We start from the raw sequence: 25776 nt of genomic DNA, 5'->3' as shown, positions 1-25776 counted from the left end.
GCTTCTCATTCAATCCATATATCAAGTTTTCTGTCTTGATTTTAGATATTCCCGTAACTCCTGAACTGCTTTACACGACAATGGTGTCAGACGTACGCCAGACTTGTCCAATCAACAATTTAGTACAGAAAATATCTGCGACTTTTGAGTCTCCTGTTTACCGTTATGTGCTAACTTCACGTCCCTCGAAGCCGGTAAGATAAAGCTTTATTTTGTTACTTTAAAAATGTGTAATAATAAAGACATGATAATGCCCTTAATCAGGTATTTAATTGAAGAACTAGAAGATGCGTATTTTTTACGTTAATAGAAATGTCTCTGATTTATTAAAAATTCATTCTATACAATTTTAGGTAACTAAATTTATTAAATAATTTTATAATTAAATTTATAATTTAATTAATTAATGAATTAAATAATTAAGTAATTTTAGTAAATAAAAAAAATAAAAAATACTTATAGAACGTATACGAGTATAAAACACTTATTGGATAAGAAGTTAGAGAAAGAACAGCAGAATTAAAAAAAAAAAGATTCATTTTTTGTCAGAGAGTGTCTTACTTGGAGGTATAAATAGAGAAACTGATCTTCTCCTCTACTATGATATACTATAAATCTCTAACACATTAGTAATCATTAATATTCCATGCGCTTGTGGCTATAGTTACATCGGACAGACTTCGAGAAGCCTCGAAATCAGGCAAAAGGAATACATTAGCTATGTGAAAAACAACAGACAGGATATTTCTGGCCTATCGTCTCATTTCTCTACAGCTAACCATGTCATCGAGTGGGACAAAAGCTGTTCTCCTTACATAGAGGAAGATTACCATTCAAGAATTTTCAAAGAAGCAGCCACAGTCGCCCGTTCTACTGTCAACCTTAACAGAAATCAAGGCTTAATACTCCCAGAGATATGGAAAACCCTAATCAGAACCTTAAAAACGGAAGAAATGAACTTTAATACAAACTACAGAAAGTTCCTTAGCAACAGCTAGCTAACTTTGTACACGCGATACGTGTTTCACTCACGTTCGATACTATCCTATTTGTAATTATCCTAGTCAGTTTTGCAGTTACGCATAATTGTGAGATTGTTTAAACTTATAAGTACCCTGAAGATGCCAACAGTTAAAGTGTGGCGAAACTAGTTGGTTCAGTTAATAATAAAATTGATCAACACTTGATCTGTAACCAAATATTATTATTATACTAATTTATGATCAAGAAAATACCTTCATGATGATATCAGTAATCACCTTTTATTCCACAAATAGAATGTTGTTGTTGACATCTGGTACTGAATACAGAACAACTTACTGCCACGAACAACTTTATTTTTTTTTTCGAAAACTTAATGAAAATATGGGTATGTTTGTTTCCCTTTATGACATTGACGAAAATCGTAACATTGTAATAGAGGATACTGACAAGAAGTATCTGTGCCCAATAAGAAGACAAAGAGATCCGTGGATGTGATATCAGATTCAACATAATCTGATCGAAAGGAGACAGTTGGAGAAACAAAAGTACACACGGACTGAAGAATATAAGAGATTACATAGAGAAGTAAGAAAAGCCATCAGACATGAGAAGGAAAATTGTTGTGCTAATAAATGTGAAGATATTTTTCTTTTAGTTCGTGACCTAAAGTCAAAGTTTAAGTCCGAATTGAATGTCATCAAAGACAGGAATGAAGCAGTACTAACAGAGGAACTGGAAGTCAAAGAACTAGATGGAAAGAGTAGACTGCGAGGAACAGCACATCAGAAAACACAAGGAAAAAATCACCTGAAACATTTTGATTTGGAACCTCCTCCATTCAGGCATGAGGTTGAAAAAGCAATTAAACGACTTAATAGCGATAAGGCCCCAGGTACAGATGGAATTCCAGCAGCGCTAATTAAGGCTACAGAGGATGGAGGGATAAGAGTGTTTCATAGATTAATCATAAAGATATTGGAGATAGGATCATGAGACTGAAAGATGTCAGTTTTCATACCACTACACAAGAAGGGAGATATGAAGGATTGCAAGAACTATAGAACTATTAGTTTAATATCTCGTGCAAAAAGATTTTATTAAAGATCCTTCTAAATAGGACTGAGGCTAAACTTGAGGCAGACATTCCGTTGGACCAAACGGGTTTTAAGAAAGCCAAGGGTATTACAGATCAGATTCTTTGCTTTTGAAAAGCACGAAGAATTTAGACTCTCTATGGTAATGTGTCTCGTAGACTTCTGCAAAGCTTTTGAGTGTGCTCAGCCCATGAAATTGTGGGAAGTAATGAAAATAATGGGTTTCTCTCAACACACTATCAGGCGGATAGCTAACTTGTGCAGGGAGCAGAAAGCCACGGTCAGAAAAGATATTGGCTTAACTGGTTGGCTTCAGGTTGGCAAGGGAATTAGGCAACGATGCCTACTTTCTAGTTCACCTATTTAGTTTCTATGATGAGGACATCATTCGTTAGCATTGGATGAGCTTAACACAGGAATTGGGATAGTGGCAGATTGATCAGTAATCTGAGGTATGCCGATGATATAGTACTCCTTTGTAATGGCAAGGAAGAACTGGGACGATTCGATTCAATCCCAGCAAGGCAAAGATTATAGTTTACAAGAGAAGTATAGACAGAAGCTCCTGAGAAACAGTAGTGTACCTTAATGGAGAAAGAATTGAGAAAGTCAGTAAATGCGAGGGCCTAGGATCCATAAGGATGGATCTCCAAAGGAACAAAGCTGAGGATTCCAGATGCAGTTGTTTTTTCAATAGCGACTTATGAATGTGAAACTTGGAACCTAAAGAGGCGGTAGGAAAAGAATAGCCGATTTTGATTATATTTACAGAAGACTGCTGAGAATATCATATATTCTCAGCAGTCATGGATGGGTGCTAGAAAGGATCGAGAGAACTTTAAGTCTCCTTAAAGATAAATAGCCAAAGGTGTTTTTTTTCGGCGACGTAAATTATTTAATTAAGGGGATAATAAATCCCTTATTATTTCAAAGCCGAATAAGAAACTCGAAGATCGAAATCTAAGAGTTTCATGCCGAAGAACATCCGGCAAGTCCAAGCGTAAGTCAACGCCCTAGTGGTACAACACTAGGGAAACTCGGAGCAAAGGTGGAGATAGCTCCGATCATCCTTTCTGGCAATTCGTATAGTAAAGTATGTAAGCTCTGTTCACTAAAACCTTGGTATTATTCAGGTCTACCTACTCACTGATGAGACCCTCAATACAGGTCGAAACCGGTCTGGGTAGTGACCTTCCCTCATAATGTAAACCAGTAATACATCTCCAAGGAGCTGCGTTTTACATTATGAGAAAATATTAAGGACAGTGATCGGAGCTTGCTCCACCTTCGCTCCGAGTTGCCCTAGTGTTGTACTACTAGGGCGTTGACTTACGCTTGGACTTGCCGGACGTTCGTCGGCATGAAAGTCTTAGAATTCGATCATCGAGTTTCTTATTCGGCTTTCAAATAATGAGGAATTTATTATCCCCTTAATTAAATAATCTCCTTAAAGATATTGACAGAAGAAATTGGAAATACTTTGGAGATACTGAAAGGATAGAAGTTCCTGGAAAGGAGGAAGGGGTATACCTTCAATGAGATGGATGGATAGTGTGTTTGGAGTGACTGACTTCAAAGTGGAAGCATCCAGAAAAGTATACAACAGGATCAAATGGCGAGGACTGGTGTGGCAGACCTCTGAGGAACATTGACCATACACACCTAATGATGTCCAATAAATAGATGATTGGTTAGCTGAGAGATATTGCACTTTTGAAAACGTTGCGCTGCTCTCGTGTTCTGGATTGGTTCTGTAACTTGCAGCATAATATTTTTCACATATCTCCTTTTATATATGTATCATTTACCATAATTTCAATTTCATTTTAAATCACAGTTACATATAATTCCTTTTCATTATTTAGCTTTCATTCTTTGCAACATCTACTAACATGCATTATGCATAATTAATTATACAATTAACATTTATTTTATGAATGCAATATATCAGTTACTGTATTAAACTGATGTACAAATTTCATATAAAGTTGTGATAATAATGACAAACAAATTAGACTTTCATATTTAAATTATTTTTTAACTTTTTGAGTGCTCTTTTGCGAATATTACTTATTCCTGTAAAAGATAGAAATATGAATCCATTCCCGAAGTATTTAATATCATTAATTCTAAACATCTCATAATACATTATTTCACAATACTTCAAACGGATTTTTTAAATAAAATAATTTTCTAATCATTCACCAATCTCTTTCAGATACGTCTGTTTGATTATGACGCCACCTACAGTTTCCACTTGTGGGAAGTCGTTGCTTTTTTCGACAGTTTGAATCTTTTCATGAAAAATCCATCCGAAGAAGACATAGCCTTTGGCAATTTTATCCGAACAATGGTGATGACCTTTGTGAGATCAGAAGGAAAAGATATACACATACCGGAGTGGAAGTATCCCAACAATCTTGCACTTCTCTCCATCAATGTTAGTGTGGTTGAATCTTATCACAAGACGGAGTGTAAGTTCTGGACTACGAACGGAATTAACGGGTACTCTTGGGTCAGTTAAGAACATTGAGGATTTGAAGCATTCATTCATTCATTCTGTCCCCCACCCCTTTTTTAATATTTTTTGCGGAGACTGTGATATCTTCATTAAGGATTAATCCGATATCCACATGGAAGAGATCTGCAGACTTTATAAAATAAAAGAAGGACTTGATAGACATCTTCTCTGTGATCCAGCATGTTTCAACATGCAAGCACACCTGTGCCAATGGAATAGTGCGTGGAAGATTGGTTTGTTAACAGTTGGATTCATAAGATATGTTTGCGAATTTTTAAAGACTTATATGTATTTTAGAATGGGAAAATGAACCTGTAATCTTTCCTAATTCTTTTGCATCTAAAATAGATCATCACCTTTTATATTTTATCGTTTTGTGCACTTTGTGTCGGCAGAGGACTATCTTAAACACCTATGCTTCTTTCTTTAATACTAGTGTGGTTCTTAACAAAATGTAACTCTAAGAAAACATAAAATAAAATAAAATAAATCTTTTTAATAAGACACGAAAGAAATTATCCGATTCCCAGCATAAGAATAAAGTGGTTCTTTCTGTTTTGGTGGTTTATATCATTATGAAATCAGTGATTATAAGTTGTTTCATACGTTAGAACATTTCTTATGATTGATCGTGTGTTACAATTAGCATTTATAACAGCTACGATTCTCTTGAAGAAATAGAAAATCATCTGTTTTCAAAATACACGAAAACTACATCTCACTGAGCACATGGAGCAGTTAAACAATTTTGCTTTAGAATGACTCTGTCATAATAAATAATCAAAATGTACTTTCACGCATTTTATCTTGGACATCGAATGATCAGATGAATACATTTAGCATTGTATTTATATTTCACAATAGAAAAAAAAATAATGTCCCAGAAAAAAAAATAATCAAAGAAACAAAAAAAAAAAATGCGCAAACACCTTTTATTCCTGTATAGGGAGTAGGCGGATCCGTTTTAGTCCTGAGTGAGTGAGCAATTCAATCCCCACTGGTAGCTAATCAGAGCTACCAGTGGGGATTTAGTGATCGCTTTGCTGGCCCAAGGCGATCACTAATTAAGCGGCATGCAGTGGAGAGACGGCTCAACAAGTGCCGCTGTCTCTTTTTCCCTAACTCTAACACAATATTTTTAATGACTGAAATAAGTGGGGTCTACGGTCGATTTTCTTGAGTTTATGGGACGAAAAACCGGAGTTTCCTGGAGAAAGAACCCGCTTGCCAGTGCCGGATATGTATATATATATATATATATATATATATATATATATATTTGAAGAGATGACATGAAGATGACATGATATATTTGAAAAGCTAGTTTACTAGTTTCGTTGAATTGATCAACATCTTCAGGTATCACAATCAAAGAAGTATATAAAAAATTACAGAGACTTAAAACTGTAATAACAGAACAAGTACAAAAAGACAGTAGCGTGTTTGAAAACAAAATGCGAGCTTGAGTTCCAAACAAACGTAGACTACGCGCTGTCGCGAGTGCGCCAGTACTGAACAGAGGCAACGTGTGCGTCAGAGAGATTGAAACTCAGGCTGTTGTTGATATGAGAGGAATCTAGAGAAATTTCTCTAGATTCGACAATCTTTCTCTCGAGTTCATCATAGCACACATGGATGATAGAAGTTTGAGTCCAGTTCACAATGTGTTGGTGGCCTTCGTCTGAATTAGCTGAAAAGAGAACGTGTTAGAGAGAACGCTAGCTCTAGTCCTGTTATAAGAGATGTCTCGACGATGTTCTTCCAAACGTAGAAGGATGGATTTAGCAGTCTGGCCATTACCTCTGTTCAGTACTGGTGCACTCGCGACAGCGCATAGTATACGTTTGTTTGGAACTCAAGCTCGCATTTTGTTTTCAAACACGCTACTGTCTTTTTGTACTTGTTCTGTTATTACAGTTTTAAGTCTCTGTAATTCTTTATATACTCCTTTGATTGTGATACCTGAAGATGTTGATCAATTCAACGAAACTAGTGTACTAGTAGTATCTTTTCAAATATATCTTGTCATCTTTTTATCTCTCGGTATCAGTCATTAAAGCTTATTCATAATATTCCGACCGAGTAAAAATGAAATCTGAAAAAAAAAAAAAAAAAAATATATATATATATATATATATATATATATATATATATATATATATATATATATCATATTTTAAATAAAAAGTTAATTTGGTAAGAGAATAAGTACAAAAATTAAACTCCACTTTTACCTAATAATTTAAATGTGCTCCTTTGTTCCTAATAAGTTCACTAATTCGCTTAGGCAAGACTCTACCGACGTAGAACACATTTTTCTTATTTCTGCATCTCGAAACCGTACTTTTATAACGAATCGTATTAATTTATCCTTTCTATCACAATTTAATTTTCCCAAGTCTCTTTTTCAAGTTCCCACGAATTTTCTTTTGATTTAATGCAGGAGAGTTACCAGGCCACTGAAGCAATTGGATGTGATGATTTTGGGGGAACTCTTTCACTTCTTTTAAGTGTGGCATGCAACTAGACCCTGTTCGTAAATGAGTTCTTTGTCTTTCTCGATCTGTGGGACCACTCTTGTCTTCAATATTTTCATGCATTGGTCACTTTTCACCATACAATCAACAGGCACAAGTGATCCTGGACTGGACTGTCATGTGTTAACTAACCTCAGAACATCTTTTTAGCTGGGCGGTTAGGAATTTGTTGAAGGTGGATGACAGAAATCTTCTCAGCTGCTGATTTGCGAACATAAGAGACTTGCTCTCCTTGGACAAAGAAATTACTCATCTGAGAACACGATCTTTAACTTCTCAACACTCAAATCTTTGTACACTTTTACCCGGTGGTGTCTCTTTTTCTGCATATCCATCGTCAACAGCCTTTGTGAGTAATCCTCTCTACTTCTAACAATCTTCGACGGACTATAATGTCAGAAACATTAATCCCGCAAGCCGCCAAGTCTCTATTTAAGTCAACAGCAGACAAACATTGGATTCATTCTGCTTTTCCTAACTAGTAAACGATCTTGAGTAAGTGTAGTTTTCCTTTTTTCCACATTTTCGTTTTATGTCAGAAGAAAAGGTACTTCCCTAAACCTCTTTAAAATCGCATTAATAGTACCAAATCCAACACCACATCTATTGGAAATTTGTCTTTGAGTCATGAATGTCTGATGAGAAAGAGTACATGTTTTAAACGCTTTCTTGGAAATAGATCCATTTTATAGCTACGCAAAATTAATAAAACCCTATGAATGTTAACTTGTTTATACTATTATAAACGCGCAACATAATTAATAAACGTCTTAGAAACAGTTAAAATACGCAGCACGAAACCAAAATAGTGAACTAAAGCCGAAAATAAACCGAAACCAAAATGATTGTGAACTGAAACAAAAACCAAACCAAAAACTTGACGATAAATTGGCTTGTTCGGATTAATGTGTTCGCTACTGTATATATAATACAAACAAATAGAATAATTTGGAATACTTACAACGTGTAGTAGTAGTGTATACATTAACTTTCCATAGATGTCGTGCAGGTTGTTTAATTAGTTGCACAATATAAAAAATAATTGTGATATCCTGGCACTAATACTAGTAAACCACATGTGTATTATTTTTTTTTTCTATTTGAAAACGATTCGCATATTTCATCAGTGCTTTCTGATATACCAGCTTCCTCAAAATCATTCAGAAAAACAGTGAGGACTACAAAAGTAAGAATTACCCTACAGTATTATAGCAAATAGGGATAAATAAATAAACGAAAGAAGTAGGTCTCAGGGGAAGAACTGAATGAACGGGCTTTAAGAACTAACTTATTTTCAATTAAAACTGCAAGTGCAGCAAACCAGGGCATTTAATTGGAAAGGCCCGGGTTTGAATACCGTGTCCCGCTAAGAATCTTTGTAAGGGCTCTTCAACTGAAGGTCTCATACGAAAGTGGTGACATTTTCCTTCATGAAACTCTGGATTTTCATTCTGTAACACAGTCGAATAGGTCAGAGAATACATGTAGTTATCAAACATGCTACACTGGTCTTTGGCTTCAATTGCTTCACTCCTAATTCTGATAATAATAAATCGGTGCTGTCATAATATTTGGATTAAGGTTGCTCAAACCATATTTGAGATCATTCCTCCCGTCTTCCTATAATGCTTAGAGAGTGCGAACGAACTTTACATGGTAAGTTCTTTAAAGAAAGTTACGCATGCAAGATGCGGGATGAGATGATCACGAAACATTACAAATACTGTATTGTATTCGTACATTCATTTATTCACATTTTAATGACAAGGCAGAGGATGCAAACGACCTTAGATAATTCTTTTAATCTTTACAACTGTGATTGAAGATTAAATGAATTCGATAAGATGGTTTACATCCTCTTTGTTCTCATTAAAATGTGAATAAATGAATGGTTTTAAACCACATTTTGGTAAAATTGGTCCAGTATTATACTACTATAGATATGTGCTATGATGGCAGCCATAAACTTATTAACAGGAAGTCAAAAGTCAGTGTTAAATACGAGACCAGCAGGAGTATTCCGTGTTTATTTTTAATCTTCACTCTTCCAAGCGGATTTGTGATTTCATTTTTCTGTCTTGAGACTTTAGGTTTCACGAAAATGCTCTTCCATTTTCGTCGGTCTTGTGCATCTCTCCACCACAAAGGTTAATAGCATCTTGTTATCTCATCATCCCATCTTGCCACTGGTCTACCTGGTTTCCGATGACCAGTTCTTGCAGTCCATCACGTGTCCTACCCAGCGCCATTTGTTGCCTTTTATTACTAAGCAATGTCCATTACCTTTGTTTGCTTCCTTATCAAAGTATTATTCTTTTTATCTAACCGAGTTATTCCCAAAATGGCTCTTTCCATGTTTCTTTGTGTTGTTTTCAGCTTCTCTAAGTGTTTTTAGTCAAACTTCAAGTTTCACTATCAAAGGTCATTATTGGGAGTGTACACTAGTTGTAGATCTTTCTTTTTAGGCAGTTTAGTAAATTGCTTTTAAATCTCTCTCTCTCTCTCTCTCTCTCTCTCTCTCTCTCTCTCTCTCTCTCTCTCTCTCTCTCTCGTTAAAAACTTTCCATCCTGCTGTTATTCTAGCTATTGTTTGTAATGATTTATCCTAGATATTTGTATAAACTAACTGAACCGCGCGGTTAGCCTAGTGGCTTTGCGCTTCGCAACCATATGCCTGGGGAAGGAGTGTCCCAGGTTCGATTCCCGTTGTAGACGTGAGGAATTTGAGGATCTTCCTCAGGCATAGCCAAGTTAGCCGGTCTTGGGCGCGGTCAGTAGGGTTTTTTCCGCCAGTTTATCTGGCGTTTTTCATCCCGCAAACCGGCCAGTGAACATACGCCTCTACAGTCAAAAATATGCCCTCCCCACAGCGGCAGACCAGGCGACGGGTCGGTTGGGAGTAGTACTAACAAGAAGTCGCATCTAAAAAGTAACACGCGGACCCTGCATGGGAAGCGGGAATAACGCGTAGAAGAAGAAGATTTGTATAAACTAACTATTTCAATCTGTCTTTGATTTATTTCAATTTGTTTTCGTTGTGGAGTATTTTCACTATGCATTATTTTTGATTTATCAATATTCATTTGTGTTCACTTCATTATTTCAATAATCACGTGTTCTACTTCTCTCCATCAATATTCAGTCATTTTTTTTCTCCCAGTTCAATTTTCTCATATACTATCAGTGAGATAGTCTCCCTGTCTGACTCCTCTTTTTATTTCTATTTCTCTTTCTTTTAAATTTATTATTGGTGACCCTCTCTCGTATATATGAGTTAATACGTTAATATGAATATCACCTAGTCCTATATGTTTTAAAGCTTCAAGCATTTTACACAGGTCTATTGACTCGAAGACTTTTTCATAATCTATGAAAGCCAAAGAAATTGGCATATTAGATTCTTTTTCCCCCATTACTTGATTTAAGGCTTGTAAATGATTCTAAAGTGGAGAAGGATGTTCGAACACTGCCCTTTTGGTGGATGAAAATTTAATATATCATTTATTCTGCCATCTGTAATTTTTTTAAACAGTTCGTGAAGGGCTGGTAGAAGTGTTATAGGTCTATAGTTTCTTATGTCAGGTTTATCACATTTCTTATCTACAGGGATGATTTTTTTTCAGTATTCCAACTTTTATTGGTTCTATCTGTTCTTAAACACTCGGCACACAATTCTTCTAGATTTATGTGCAAGAGATCTCCATTTTTTAACATTTCCATTAGTATTCCAACAAGTCCTGGTGCTTTTCCAATTTTCAGTTTTTTAAGTGCATGTTTTGCTTCATCCTCTTTGACTGTATAATCTTTATAGTTTTCAGTATCCCTTTCTCTATTACTTTCCTTTTATTTGTATCTAATTCTCGATAAAATTTAACTGTATTATACAACTCGTTTGTTCTGTTTGTAATCATTATTTAATTTTCATCTTTTACACCTGCCATATATGGATCACCTGCATTATCAACCAATTGTCATCACGTAATTTAATACACAAGTATATTATTATTATTTCACTGAAATTTTGTACAAACTAAATTTCGTAAAAAAATTTGTACAAAATTCATTAAGTATCCTTATAGTCCTTATAAGGACTGGCTTGAAGGGGCGAAGCAAGAATACTTTTCATCTTCCCCGTTATCTGTAGCGGACAGTGTAGGGATAAGGTGTTATTGAGCTATTAAAGCGCTGATCATGGCAAGAGGGTAACAGCAATAGCCGAGCCTCAGTTAGAACTTCATTGGCTACAGCATTGCCATCCATTACCCTCCAAGGGTATTAATCTTAATCACCGCATCTCACGGTCGACCACAGAACCACCTGTTCATTAAGTAGTCCTTATCCTTATAAGGACTGGCTTAAAAGAGCGAAGCAAGAATGCTTTTCATCTTCCCCGGCTGTAGAGGACAGTGTAGGGATAAGGTGTTATTGAGCTATATAAAGCTCTGATCATGACAGGAGGGTAACAGCAATAGAGTGAGCCTCACTTAAAACTTCATTGGCTACAGCATTTCCATCCATTACCCTCCCAAGGTACCCATTTCAGTCGCCTCGTACGACATGCATGAGCTACATTAGGGCTATTCTCATCCCTGTCACCACACGGGTATGTTCATTAAGTACGTTTTTTATATATTAACACGTTCATTGCCAATCACGCGATGCGAGTTCTCACCAAACGGCCGATCACGCGTTATCGCCGTTAACTAAATAAAATATAAAAAAAATTTGGCCACCACACGAAATTCCAATTTTCAGCTTGGCAATGAAAGTGTTAAGTAGTTCTTATAAGAACTGGACGATGGACTGAGTCCTTGACTCTTTATCCCGTCATCTGAATGAAATAAATCTGTGTGGATGGAATGTTATTGAGCTAAATAGCTCTGGTCATGGCTGGGTAACGGCAATAGCCGAGCCTCAGTTAAAACTTCATTGGCTACAGCATTGCCATTTATTACCCTGGAAGTCCTAAAAAGGACTTCAGTGTTAAGTACCTTATCCTTATATCCTTATAAGGACTGGCTTAATGGGGCGAAGCAAGAATGCTTTTCATCTTCCCCGTTATCTGTAGAGGACAGTGTAGGGATAAGGTGTTATTGAGCTATTAAATTAAATTATTAAAGCTCTGATCATGGCAGGAGGGTAACAGCAATAGCGGAGCCTCAGTTAGAACTTCATTGGCTACAGCATTGCCATCCGTTACCCTCCAAGGGTATTGGATTAAATGAATCAATCCAAGTGTTAAGTACGTTTTAATTCAATACCTTTGTGTTCAAGTTATCTGCACTCTAATATGGTGTATTATGTTTTACTTTTGCGTGTGCATATTTTTAAAGCTTTTCTGTCTGGTATTAAAGACCTAATTGTTTAAAAGTATCTTTGAAGTCATTTAAGAAATATATAGAAACCTTTTGCAAGATGCTAAATATAGAGCACACTCAACTGTTGAATACCTAGTGTAAATATTGTTTTATTTAATAAAGATATTTAAAAAATAATAATAATCGATGTGTTTGGTTATTGTTCATTTGTTTAATCAGTATGCATTATGCATTCAGAATTTATATTCAGTATGCATATTTTTTTGCATACATAAATACAAAATTACAGATGTAGTTTCTTTGTTTTGCATTTATGGCCGAAGCAACAAAGATTATAATATATTATGTCTAAATAGCATGTGTGCGTCTGGCAGATGTGACGTTTTTTGTTTTTGTATGCTGTATTTTCTAAACTGTCATTGTCTAATAACTGTCTAAAATAACTAACAGGTTCATGGGGAGTTCCCGGTCCAGGAGGGAGACGAGACCTCCTTTCCACTTCTATCCATTTGTGTTTATATTTTTTAATTCTTTCTATTATTGATTCTTGATTTAATTCTTTCATATTTTTTCATTTCTTTTGTGATCGAATAGAGTATATTTTACGTAGTGAAATGAATTCGCCTGTTCTAAAATCTTGTTATCTATTACTATTTTAGTTCTTACTGGATCTTGTCCTTTAAGAGTTCAATGTATACAACATACTATAACCCATTCAAAACTTTAATCGAAATTGATAAAACAAAATGTTCAATTTTGTGATGATCATTTTTCATCACAAAAAGTATTTTCAAAGGCTGTGTTTCACATGACTACCAGTTAGGTAAGCACTGTTTGGCTCATACTCCGTTTCATTTTGGCTCATACTCCGGCTCATACTCCGGCTCAAACCCTGTTTATTACAAGAGGTTAGAACTCTGTGAAGAACAGTTCTTCCAGATCGTTTTTTTTAATCTTGTTAAAATTGTACCTACAGTATACACAGTTGATGCTTTATCTCTTCGAAAGAGACATGAAGCTGTTTCATAAACCTACCACAATGGGATGCATTGCACTAGCAAGGAAGAATTGCATGTTCATCTTCATTCTTCTAAGCATTATAAGTAAAAGTTAATTCCTGAGAGAGATATAGTTTAAAACCCTTATATCTCCACCATCAAACGTCAGATGCGGGAAGACAATGCATTAAGACCCAAGGCATTCTTGAACATATGTAGATGCATACTCTCGTATCTGACTAGAAATTATGCAGTATTATTCTCTACTCCATATCATAGACTTCACCCTAATGTTTCTTTATACCCCCGCCTCCAAAATCCGATCTAAACGTCCTCATCGTGAGAGGAACAAACAACAGTATAAGAATGCCTGCAAGGATTAGGTATTGTAGTAACTCTTTTGTGCCCAAGTTGTTGCAGGAGGAGCCATGCAGTCCTTGTAGGAACCCTGAAAATCTGACAAACTCGGGCAAGAGTGAAGTTCTGATAGAGGCAAGCAGATCTTGTCATTATTGGATTGTTGTGCTTAGACCCTCACTATCCTTATTTTCAACACACTATGCATGCATTCTGGCAATTGCATCCTCTGCGCTACGTCCCCTGAAGGTAGACTTAATTCAAATCTAGTCGCCGAATAACCTATCTTTGACTAGTTCCCGTGTTAGTCCATCTCTGGCACAAGCAAGCAGATTTTTCTGCAGAAAACGTACCTGCTTCGGAAACTCAAGAAAATCGACTGTAGAATCCATATTATTTCGGACAGTAACATATCCTGTTAGGGTTAGGTACGAAGAGATGGCAGCACATGTTTGCCCGTCTCTCCATCTGTGCCACCTATGATTAGTGATAGACATATACCGGTTATCAGTGATTGCCTCCTATGTGGAGATTGAACTGCCCATTCAGTCTCCAAAGGCTACATAGGGTTTAAAGGTCTCGTGTACTCCCTATAAGGGAATAGACTGCGTTAGCTTTTTTTTTTACCCACATAACGCTGTCCAGAATTGCTAGCAACTCTTGAATATGGGAAACAATCTGAACAGATGGACACCAATGAATCTGTCCTTCACATAGCCATGCTAGAACCTGCATCTGAAACAGAAATGTTTAATCAAAAAAACACAACAGTCAACTTCACAACAGAACCCTTCCTCATCTCAATAAACGCAGATTAATTGGGATCTGGCTTAGGGAAGTAAAGCCATTAAGCCTGAAGCTGACATACAGTGGAGAATGTGGAACGAAGCCCTCTGTACCCCTTCTATACTACACGGAAATTCAACTTTCTAAAATTTAATTGTTCTTAAATTTTATTCTGAAGTATCAGAAAATTGCCTCTTCTGCAATGGTACCGGAACAGTTCTTCACACATCTACCTGGTATTGTCCTGTAAACAACAAACTGATCCTTCATGTCAGGGAAACTGCAACTCTATTCTGCAGGCTGCTTGCAGAGGAAAAATACTTCAACCTTGTCCATACACAGTCTATAAACTAACCAATTTGTAACTGCCTCTTTATCACTTGTCAATCTATAACTTCTATCACAGACACACCAGAAAGATAGTTTCACTTAAAGAAGCAACTAACCATCTACTCGTAGCTTTTGAAGAAAATGTGAAGCTATCACTCCACAAGTATCATCACCGCTCTGAAAAGAACACTTTTCTCCTCTTTCGCCAATGCTGGAATAAGAGGAACCACAATTCCTGACTGAGGAGGGCAACAGCATCACAGTCCAGTTTCCAACATAGCAGCAGCGAAATTCCTTCCGAATCCGAAAAGAGTGAGGAAGAGATTTTCCTGCACCTTCATGGTCTAGAACCAAGCAATTCTCATTGTCTAATTCTCCATTTTGAAATTTGGTCCCAACACTCTGCTTGAAACTGCCTACAAATCAGAAGTTTCGGCTCAATTAAATATTATAGCTATTTCTTCATTTAACGTGTTCACGATTAATTGAAGATAGCATCTTATAGTTTAGAAGAATCTCACCTGTATTAGTGTTCTTCATCTCTATAATGCAAATTGTGTAAATATATAATTCCCCATTTTGAAATTCTGAATGTTTCCTTTGTAATTTGGATCATGATATTGAAATTGGTTGAGTTGGTCGCACTTCGAGGTTGGGATCCGGCTATTTTACTATCCTTCTAGAAAATAAGCCACAAGAGGTACAATAAACTCTCATTATACACCCCAGCGTGGGTATATATATTTATATAAAGACTGCTTATATAAATTTTCATATACCAATACATTCAAGGATAAAACGATCGACTATCCGAGACGGTTCTGCAAACAGCATGCAGCACTGAAAAACGGTCTCGCCTACTGTCTCTGATCTGTAGATGTGGAACAATAGTGGTTCTGTTTTGGACAAGAAATTCTCGTATAGTCAAAGCAAAGAAGTGTGTGGGGGGGGGGGGATATTGTATAGCAGCTATGCCAATCTCGAATATTTTGACCCGGATCATCTCTCGGTACAATAGAGTCGTTAAAAATAATTGAGTTTGACTCTTGAGAACGAATTTGTGATATCCACTTTCACATGTGTAATAATAAAATATAAAAATAAATCAAAAATGCATTCATATTACATTGAAACGAACTTGTCTATCTTCCTGAGGTGTGGAAACAGTGACTCTCCTGCTGATCATAAGAACTAAACACCTTTCTGTGGAAGTTTCCCGATGAAGAAGTACATTTTAGAATCCATTTTTAGCAGAGAAAATGGCAAAAGACATGATGTAACACGTTTTTACAATAAATCACTTTTCACAAGCCACGATCTTTGAAATAAACGAAGAATATCCAAGTCACCAGATTTTACTCTTACGTATTAGTAAATGTATTAATGTCATCAACCGATAAAATCAGATTCTTTTTTCTATCACACGTCGTAAATTTTGAGTCTCCTTTTATCCGTAAATTCCAACTTCAAGAACACTGTCTCTTGTAAAAGGTACCCTTCGACTTTGGTTTTATGAAATGAATTTAGATAGCCGCAGTTCAATCGGTAACGAACCACAATGTTTTACTAGGCAGATCTGGGTTGGTCGAAATTCTATCTGGGATACAAAGAACCTTTATAAGGTTTTTTCTCCATTTCTTCTCATACGTATATAATATACCAACTTCATACGACTTCGGTGTGAAGTCGTATTATATCGGAAATTATGTTTAGTCTTAGACTCAAACCTTTAAGTGTATTCGACGGTTTCTTGTTATTTCGTGTAATTTCCTGTAAGACCTATTGGGTGAAAACACTAAAGAGCCAACGAAATAAAGCAGCTTACAAAAAAAAAGCAACTTAGTTCAAAAATGTTGTTACAAATCCTTCTGAAATCTAACTCTTTATATCCTTGTTCCAAAATGATCCAACAGTAAGAAATTCCAACTGAATTTCGAATCTAGGTTCTCTTTCTCAGGTTTTGGGAATGGTAATTTCATGTTTTAATCATTGAAAAAATTTACAAATGTGAAAGATTTTATACAAGTGGTATTTCAATGGTGAATATACCTAAACACATTTAACAAATAATATATCTCTTAATAATCTGTGGTTTTGTTTTTCTGTAGATCTAAGAGATTATTGACAAGATTTTAATCGTTTTACATAATTAATAACATTAGCTAATTATGATATATGAATTATTTTAGTTAATTCTATAATATTAATAAATTTTTATTGAAAATATAATTATATTTTTTATATTTTTTAAATCAAAAATTTAAATTCATTATACACCTTGAATAGTTGATGTCATAATTAAAAACAAACACTAACGCCTTTTATTCCCTGTAGGGAGTAGGCGAGTCCGCTTTTAGCTCTGTCTAGCTTTGGGCCGTTCAATCTCCACTGGTAGCCAATTAGAGATAGCTGGCCCAAGATTATCACTGATTATACACGGCATTCGGCAAGAGAAACGACTGAAAAGTACCGCCATCTAGTGGTCCCTAACCCTAACACTATGTTTATCGTCTGAATTAGTATGGGTTCTGCAGTCGATTTCCGTAAGTTTAAGGAACGAAATATCCGAGTTTCCGTGAAAGAAAAAAAAAAAACTGTTTGCTAGTGCCAGAGGTCAACTAAGTCGGGAACCGGATGGGGAAAAAAAAAAAATAGTGGGCAACAAGAATGGAATTTAGGTGCTCATTTGACTGGCGACTTAGCGCCCTGAATGAATACACCACTTCCTTTTAGCTACTGGCGTAATTCGTTTACCTAAATTAAGGGGATATGAAATCCCACATAGTTTTAAAACCGAATAAGAAACTCAAAGATTGGAATCAGAGAGTTTCTTGCCGAATATAGTAAACTGTAAAGTATCGGCGAACACTTAGCGTGAGCTAATGCAAGTGACCCTAGTACGTAGTACAATACCGGACGACTCGTTGCAAAGGTGGGGAAAGTTTAGATCGCTATTCTTAGGTATTTTCCATAATGTAAAAACACATTTCCTAGGAAATGTATGCTGTTATTACATTATGGAGGGAGGTTACTACCCAGACCGGTTTCAGCCTTTTTTGAGGCTTCATCAGTGAGTAGCTAGACCTAATACCAAAGTGTATAGCGAAAATACCTAAGAATAGCGATCTGAACTTTCCTCACCTTTGCAACGAGTCGTCCGGTATTGTACTACCTACAAGGGTCACTTGCATTAGCTCACACTAAGTGTTCGCCGATACTTGATAGTTTACTATATTCGGCAAGAAACTCTCTGATTCCAATCTTTGAGTTTCTTATTCGGTTTTAAAACTATGTGGGATTTAATATCCCCTTAATTTAGGTAATGTTTTCATTGCCGAAATTAAGCTTATTAGCTCTTTATACTTAAGTAATTCGTTTAGTTTATTCAAATAAGAAAATGTTTCTTTTCATTGTTCACTTATCGTTAAACCTTGATCGTCCTGCATTGTTAAGACTTCTATCAATCGAAATATTTTTCAACAATTGACTGCTTGGCTCGTAATGGTTTTTATTGTTACAAAAACAAAGCAACACAGAGTCAACTAAACGAACTGTTCACAATCCATCAAAACGCAAAAGTGGACAGTCCAGATTTTAAGGGTTTTAATTTAAATTCTGTTGAAAACAACGGTAAGTAAACTTCCCCCAGAATTTTATTACAATGGAATTAGCTGTTCATAGAGATTAATTTAATTTAATTTTATCTACCAGTTATTTTAATGCGAGTATGTGATGATATTAAATTCTGTGGGGAATTTTTAAAACGAGTGCATGTTTTAAAGAAATCATGACTGACGTAGTTTAAAATAATTTTGCCATCTTTTATAACTGAGAAAATCAGTTATATATATATATATATATATATATATATATATATAACTTTTATTTTTTTTCGTTTGTCTCTTTGTTTTTATCGTATAGGTCAAACTCATCAACATGCCCGGAAAAATGAATAAATTTGGAGAAAACAGAGATTTCACCTACCTCTTTGCTAGGAAAAGTTTGACTAATCTGATAGGACTGGGAATCTCCTACAATTGCATATATCGTCTTCTGCGCAAAAGAAAACCGACTCCAAAAATCAGTGTGACCGCTCCTGTATATCTGGCAGGTGTACTGTCTTACTTTACAGCTGAACTCCTAGAAATGGCAGGAGATTTAGCCAAAGAAGAAATCGCAAGTGGAAAAAAAGGAGCTATCATCCAGCCTCGCCATATTAAGACGTCTATACAGAATGATCGTTGTCTGAGTGCACTGATGAAGAACTTGCAACCCTGTAAGCACATGACCTCATACACACTTTAGATGGCAGAAATAAAAATGGAAATCTGTGAAAGTTCATTTCAATTTAAACATATAATTTTCAAAATTCGATAGGGCTGGTTAGTTATACGAGTAATTAGTTTACTCCCATTATCCATGTATTTCGGTACTATTTAAGCTCCGAAATACATATAAAAATTTTTAAAAATCAGCTAACGCCTATTTTGTTCTCGTATAGGGAGTAGGCGGGGCCATTTACCCTACTAACGTTTGGAGACTGAGTGGGCAGTTCAATCTTCTCTGGTAGCCAATCAGAGACAGTTGGTCCAAGGCTATCACTGATTCATCGGTACGCAGTGAAGAAGGCAGCAAGCTAGTGCTGCCATCTCGTGGTCCCTAACCCTAGCACGATATTTTTAATGTCTGAAAATAGTTGTGTGTGTTCGGCGATCGATTTTCTTGAGTTTACTAGACGAAAAACCCGAGTTTCCAGGAGAAAAAACCTGATAGCCCGTGCCAGAGATCGACTAACTCTGGAGCTGGTCGAAAAAAGGCTTAGAAAAACTTCCTCTAGTCGGCAACTAGATTTGAACCACCAAATCCTTTCTTCGTGCGGTCAAGTGCTGTAGAGTGCAAACGCCACTTCTACTGAGTTACACAGGCTCTTATTTATTAACATATTTATTTCTTAAATAATATTTATATTTAAGAAATATACATTCTTAAATTATTTTAGTTAAGGGATATTACATCCCCATATGGTTTCATAACCGAATAAGAAACTCAAAGAGTTTCATGCCGAATATAGAAACAAAGTTCGGCGAGTCCAAGCGTACCATATGGATTATCCAGGTATTTGCTTACGCTTGGACTCGCCGAACTTTATATAGTTTCTATATTCGGCATGAAACTCTTTGAGTTTCTTATTCGGCTATGAAACAATATGGGATGTAATATCCCTTAACTTAAATAATTTCATGTCGCCGAATTGAAGCCTTTGGCTCTTCATATAATTAGTAATACATTCTTAAATATTATTTAAGAATTAAAATATTGCTGTAAACTGTTGTAACATCATTCGAAATAGATTACCACACACATTTACGATCTAATATGACACTAATGAAAATCTATATAGAAACCTTTTAATTAATTATTAGCGCATTACTGCACAAACCAATAACATTTAACGTGAATACAATAAAAATAACCCAGTTATTAAAGAAAAAGAAGCACTATTCTAATGCTTTTACCTCCAACCTTTTGTCTTTATATATATTGGTGTATATCAGATGGAGAGAGCTGACCCTACTAGATGTGGTGCATGGTTCAGATCTATTCAATCAAATTAAATAATTATAATACTAGAATTAAATCACGTAAAATATTATTTATCAATATAATTTAAGCCTGAGTATCACACGTATCTTCAGTACTAAGCTGATAGAACAATAACTGACAATTCCAAAAGGCGCCACCTAAATAGCTAAAGTAAGATAACTAAAAACGTTAAAAAAAGGTTTTATTTTATAATAAAAAATAATGAAATAAAATAAATTAAAATAAAATAAATAAATAATATATATATATATATATATATATATATATATATATATATAATTTAAAAAAGTTAGGCAAGATTAGCTGATTTTAAAAGTACTATCTCCAACAAAGAGGATAGACCATCGGATCTGTTTAAGTTAGGAGAGTGAAGTAAAGTTTCTCATGTTTCTTTATAACGTCGTTCCATGAGGAAATGACTTTTATGACTGACTCTTGTCTTGTTCCAATGAACTCTGTCTAGTGTTGATGGCATGTTCAGCATGTCCAGATTGAACTCTATGTCTAGTGTTGATGGTATGCTCTACATGTCCTGAATCTGAACATGCAGAGCATGTTCAGGTTCAAGGTATTGAATGTAAGACTTGTGTTCTTCTAGCCGAATAAAAGCAGATCTCCTGTTTTTTCCAAAATAAGATAACCCACAAGAGCAAGGAATCTGAAAGACACCTGGAAGATTGAGATGTGGAAGCTTGTCCTTGGGAGAAGTGAGAAAGGTGGAGATTTTTCTGATTGGGCTTAAGGCAACAAAAATGTTTACTGGTTTTAAAACTTTTGCTATGCATTCACATAAGAATACTGAAGAAATAACTCACAAGGAATAGGAATGCTAGGTATTTCCTTTGTGTTTGAAGAGGTAGAGATACCAAAACTGCTAAAAGCTCTTTTGATGAACGAATTCTTATAACCATTAGATAAAAAAGTTAAAAAAAATTTTGCACTTTCTGTAATAACTCATTTGAAGAACATAAGGAGTGGGCCGGATGAACCAGTGTTTTAATAGTTCTAGCCTTTTGACTTGGAGGGTGAGATCCAGCATGCATATAATGGCCTATAGGAGTCTTCTTCCTAAAAACAGAGAAAGGTAGGCTACCATCTGGTTGGCGAAGAATTAAAAATCGTAGAAGGCTAACTGTTTACTTCTTCCTCTAGGGTGAATTTGATCCCTGGATGAAGTTCGTTTAATTTAGAGAGAAACTGTTGTAATTCGTAAGAAAGGTACACGGTTCAGATCTGTTCAATCAAATTCATGCATACATGTATGAATATGTATGAATATAATAAATGAATATAATGCGTGAATATAATGTATGAATATAATACATGCACAGTTATACTATTCAGTCGCTGATTTGTGGCTACACCTCAAGCCCAAACTTATGATGTTCACACAGAATTACAGCCACTAGTTGAAAGTGAGATAACAGTCAGCATTTCTTCAACTGAAGCAATAACAGCAAGCACATCAACTGCTTCAGAGGAACATCACTCATTCGAAAATACATCTAGCTATCTTTTATAGAGATGCCTTTGAAAAGTGGAAAACATCTGGTCCCCTACTTTCTGAAATTCTCAAGGAACCTCTCTCCACAATACTATGATTAAGGAGTCACTTCACATCAAAGCAGCTTCTGTTTAGTCCAGGAAGTTGTCCTAATGAGGATCGTAGAGGACATCCTATCCTGAAGCTTTACATTGCACTTCCCCAATTCCTATGTTAGCCTTGAACATTATTAAATCTGTTCCTCATCAGCAATGTCAAACATCACACCTAAAACAGGCTTCGAGGGCCAACAGCAAAAGTCTTAATGCCAATGCATCTCTTGTAACTGGTGATACTTCAGTTGGCTCAACTCTAGCATCCATAAAGAGTAGTTATTAATAATTATCCATAAAGAGTAGTTATTAATAATTATCCATAAAGAGTAATAATTACATTCGCATGTAATCATTAATCCAACAGACCTACGAAGTGGGTTTATCAGAGAATCCATAATCTCAATAAAAATCACCCCCAGAGGGATCTCAAATACTAAAGCTATCAAACGTTACTCTGACATCCAATGAAGACCGTGGTACCACACAAATTTAATCCTGATCTACAGGAGAATTTTCTCTTCTGTAATTGAACTGGAAATGTTTAGGATATCTACTTAAAGTGTCTTGCTAATAATAAGCTGATGTGATTGTCTCAAGAAATTGCAACTCTTCTGTAATCTGAGGGCGTCTGCTTACAGAAGAAAAATCTATGTAAATTCGTCACTGTGTGAATGCTCAAGATCTTCACCTTCCTTTAACCCTCTTTTACCTTGGGCTGGCGAGGGATCATCATTATCAAATTCCTAATATGTACCCTCATGGGGAGTACAGAATGTAACAGTACTGAAAGAAAAAATTTACATCATTGCTAACTTCCTGTCTACAATTTTCCTCCAAATAAATCTGTTGCCTGTCAAGACTCCAACGTTATCAGATCTTATATTTCTATCGTCTAAGGCACTTTTACCATATCAATCCATATATATATATATGTATATATGTGTGTATATATATATATATATATATATATATATATATATATATATATATATATATATATATATATATATATATATATATATATATATATATATATCTTCGTATTCCTCTAGTCTTTGGTCAAGTGTTTTACTTCTGACCAGCTCTCAGGTTCATAAGTTAAAACCAGCTTGAATCTTGATATAGCTAATTTAGTGTTTTGGTTAATTTCTCTCTTATTTCATAAAACTTTATTCAACTGACTTCCTACCATACCAGCTTTTTTGATTCTGTTGTCTATTTCCATATTTAATTAAACCATCTTGACTAAAATTCATGCCTAAGAATCTGAAATGTTTTACTTGTTCTATAGGTTCTTGATTCACAATGCAGTTGACATTCTCAATGATTCTGCATGTTATGTTTTTGCGTTTTGGGAATCCAATTTCATTTAAATTAAGGACAGGTCTCCCCATTGACTGTGTTAATGTTTTTGATTTTTCTCTTCCTTTTGTGAGCAATATTGATATTTGCATGTTGCTTCTATCATCCAATTTCTTAGTTTGTCCAGAGATAGTGAACCAATTTCCAACTTCAGCTGATGGTTATATTTTATTAACCAAGAATTCTGTTTTTTAACTCTTTCAGGTAATTCTTTCCAACTACAAGGTGATTTTGTCAATGCATATCTTACACTAATTCCATCAGAAGTACAAATATCTTTAGGAAATAAATTTGAAGTCTTATTCAAATGAAATTGTACATCAATTATACCAATGATAACCGAAAATTCGTATTTTTCACCCACTGTAGATTTTGCATATTTGTTCTCCTTCATTCTTCTTCTTCTTATATTACTTTATTTGGCACCACGAATAAATAGTTATTTATTATTATTACTTCACTGATTATTAGCTCTGATCTTATATTGATGTTAACTTTCTGTTACAAAATTCTAAACAATTAGAACTTTTCAAAAAGAAACTTTCAAAGAATTTTGTGCCTCACACATTATTTCTACTTTACCGGACACAAAACACCACAACACAACACAATAGCTGCAGTGGATGAACGATTGCTTTAGTCACTTGACTCGATTGTTTTCCCTTATAGTGCTGTTTATCCTTACCTTGCCCTATTCTGACCGTTCCTTCAAAAATGAAACTTTCATGCAGATGACTCACAGACATGTTTTTGCATGCTGGTAAATATGCTGTTGATGTCTTTTCATCTTACTTCGTGTGGGGAAAGCCAAAATTTGTATTTGTGTTATCTGCAGAGTACAAACCGTTTTTCTCTACCACACTTTTTTAAGAGTTTAAGTCACGTTTTTGGGTTAAATTATTTGCTGTCTCTCTGTAAAAACCACCAAATTCTAACAGGTCGGATTTTCGAGTATGTGAACGAAATGATACAGATAACTCAAGCAATGTCAAATAGGGAGCATTAGAAAATTTTCTAAAATAATTAATTAGAGGATATCAGTTTTCCTCACTTGTTTTTCTCCACATTCCTGGCATTAGTTTAACAGTAGTGATTTTGTTTACAATAATTAAACAGAATTGCATTGAGATATAAAGTTATGGATTTAAATATCAAATTCTAAACTGAATAACTGAGTAAATATTTCGCTGTGGAAAACACAACAACAACAACACACATCTTTGTTCATTTAAGTTTTGCAAATGCATATTTAATTTTGCTGAAATATTATTATTTACAAAGAAAAAAAATTCGAAACTTCTAATTACCTAAAAGTATTTTACAATATTTAGGTTATACTCTTAACATTTTCTAAAGATTTCAATAAATAAAATGTTAGTTACTCACTATTTCTTGGTTAAATTACGTCAAAATAGTTTGTCATGCAAAAGAGTTTTTAGAACAGATACCATAGTAAGCACAGCTCCATACATTTGATATTGCATCAGTCTGGAAATGACACCATGCTCCATTAAGCTTTCTTTGTATTCTTTTGTCACCAGATATACACAAGCAGGTTTTGTAAAATGTTCGTAAATATCCCACTAAAGAATCTTTATCGAATTGAATAAAACCTTGAAGGTCTAATTTTACCATTGATGAATTTAGATGATTTGCGATAATTTTCCCCATGATACGAATTGGTGGTAATTCACTTTCCAAAAATAGTAAATGATTATCAATGTCGTTCTTATATACTTGTATACTATTAGTTGTGAAGAAGCTGAAAATCTCTCAGCTTCTTCACAACTAATAGAGAAAAGTTTGCTTCCATCAACTCCTGTATCATCGAGTATTAGTTCCCCATCTTGGCATTTCAGAATATAACACTCACCGAGTGTTATAATTACGAAAATTATATATATAATTTCCATAATTAAAAATAAAATACAATGTACACGTATATATTTTTCTTTAATGAAATATAAAATATTATTTCGAAAGTTCAATACAAATTATTCAGAATAATTTTTAAAAAAAAGTATAATGAAATTGTTATGGTAACATCTTTGTCTTTTTTTTGAAAGATCTTTCTAAAAAAAATAAGTTTATTAACTTACAATATTCCACCACCAATAAGTATTATCTAAGTTGGATAATACAATTTATGATTATGCAAAATTCATAGAGTATCAGGGTGAGAATTGTGTTTGCGTGTGGTGTTCTAGGAAAAAACTGAAACTCAAATTAAACCAACGAAACATCGGGTTTCCCGCTAATAATTATGCTCTATGAAACCACTTTACG

General features: G+C 34.9%; 1 protein-coding gene across 1 annotated transcript in view; it reads left to right on the top strand.

Moving 5' to 3' along the window:
- The window catches only part of LOC150104902 (uncharacterized), a 62242-nt gene extending 57134 nt beyond the window's left edge, over positions 1-5108 (top strand). The window contains exons 7-8 of the mRNA XM_090396048.1: positions 46-194; positions 4297-5108. Coding sequence (XP_090252174.1) covers positions 46-194; positions 4297-4602 — 455 coding nt within the window. The 3' untranslated portion in view covers positions 4603-5108. The remainder of the gene's footprint in view (positions 1-45; positions 195-4296) is intronic.
- The last annotated feature ends 20668 nt before the right edge of the window (positions 5109-25776 follow it).

Source organism: Typopeltis vanoorti, chromosome 7, assembly GCF_054136105.1.
Source record: "Typopeltis vanoorti isolate ZY-2024b chromosome 7, IOZ_Tvanoo_1.0, whole genome shotgun sequence".
Taxonomy (NCBI): Eukaryota; Metazoa; Arthropoda; class Arachnida; order Uropygi; family Thelyphonidae; genus Typopeltis; species Typopeltis vanoorti.
The sequence above is the reverse complement of the archived record's forward strand: the minus strand, read 5'-3'. Positions and strand labels throughout refer to the sequence as shown.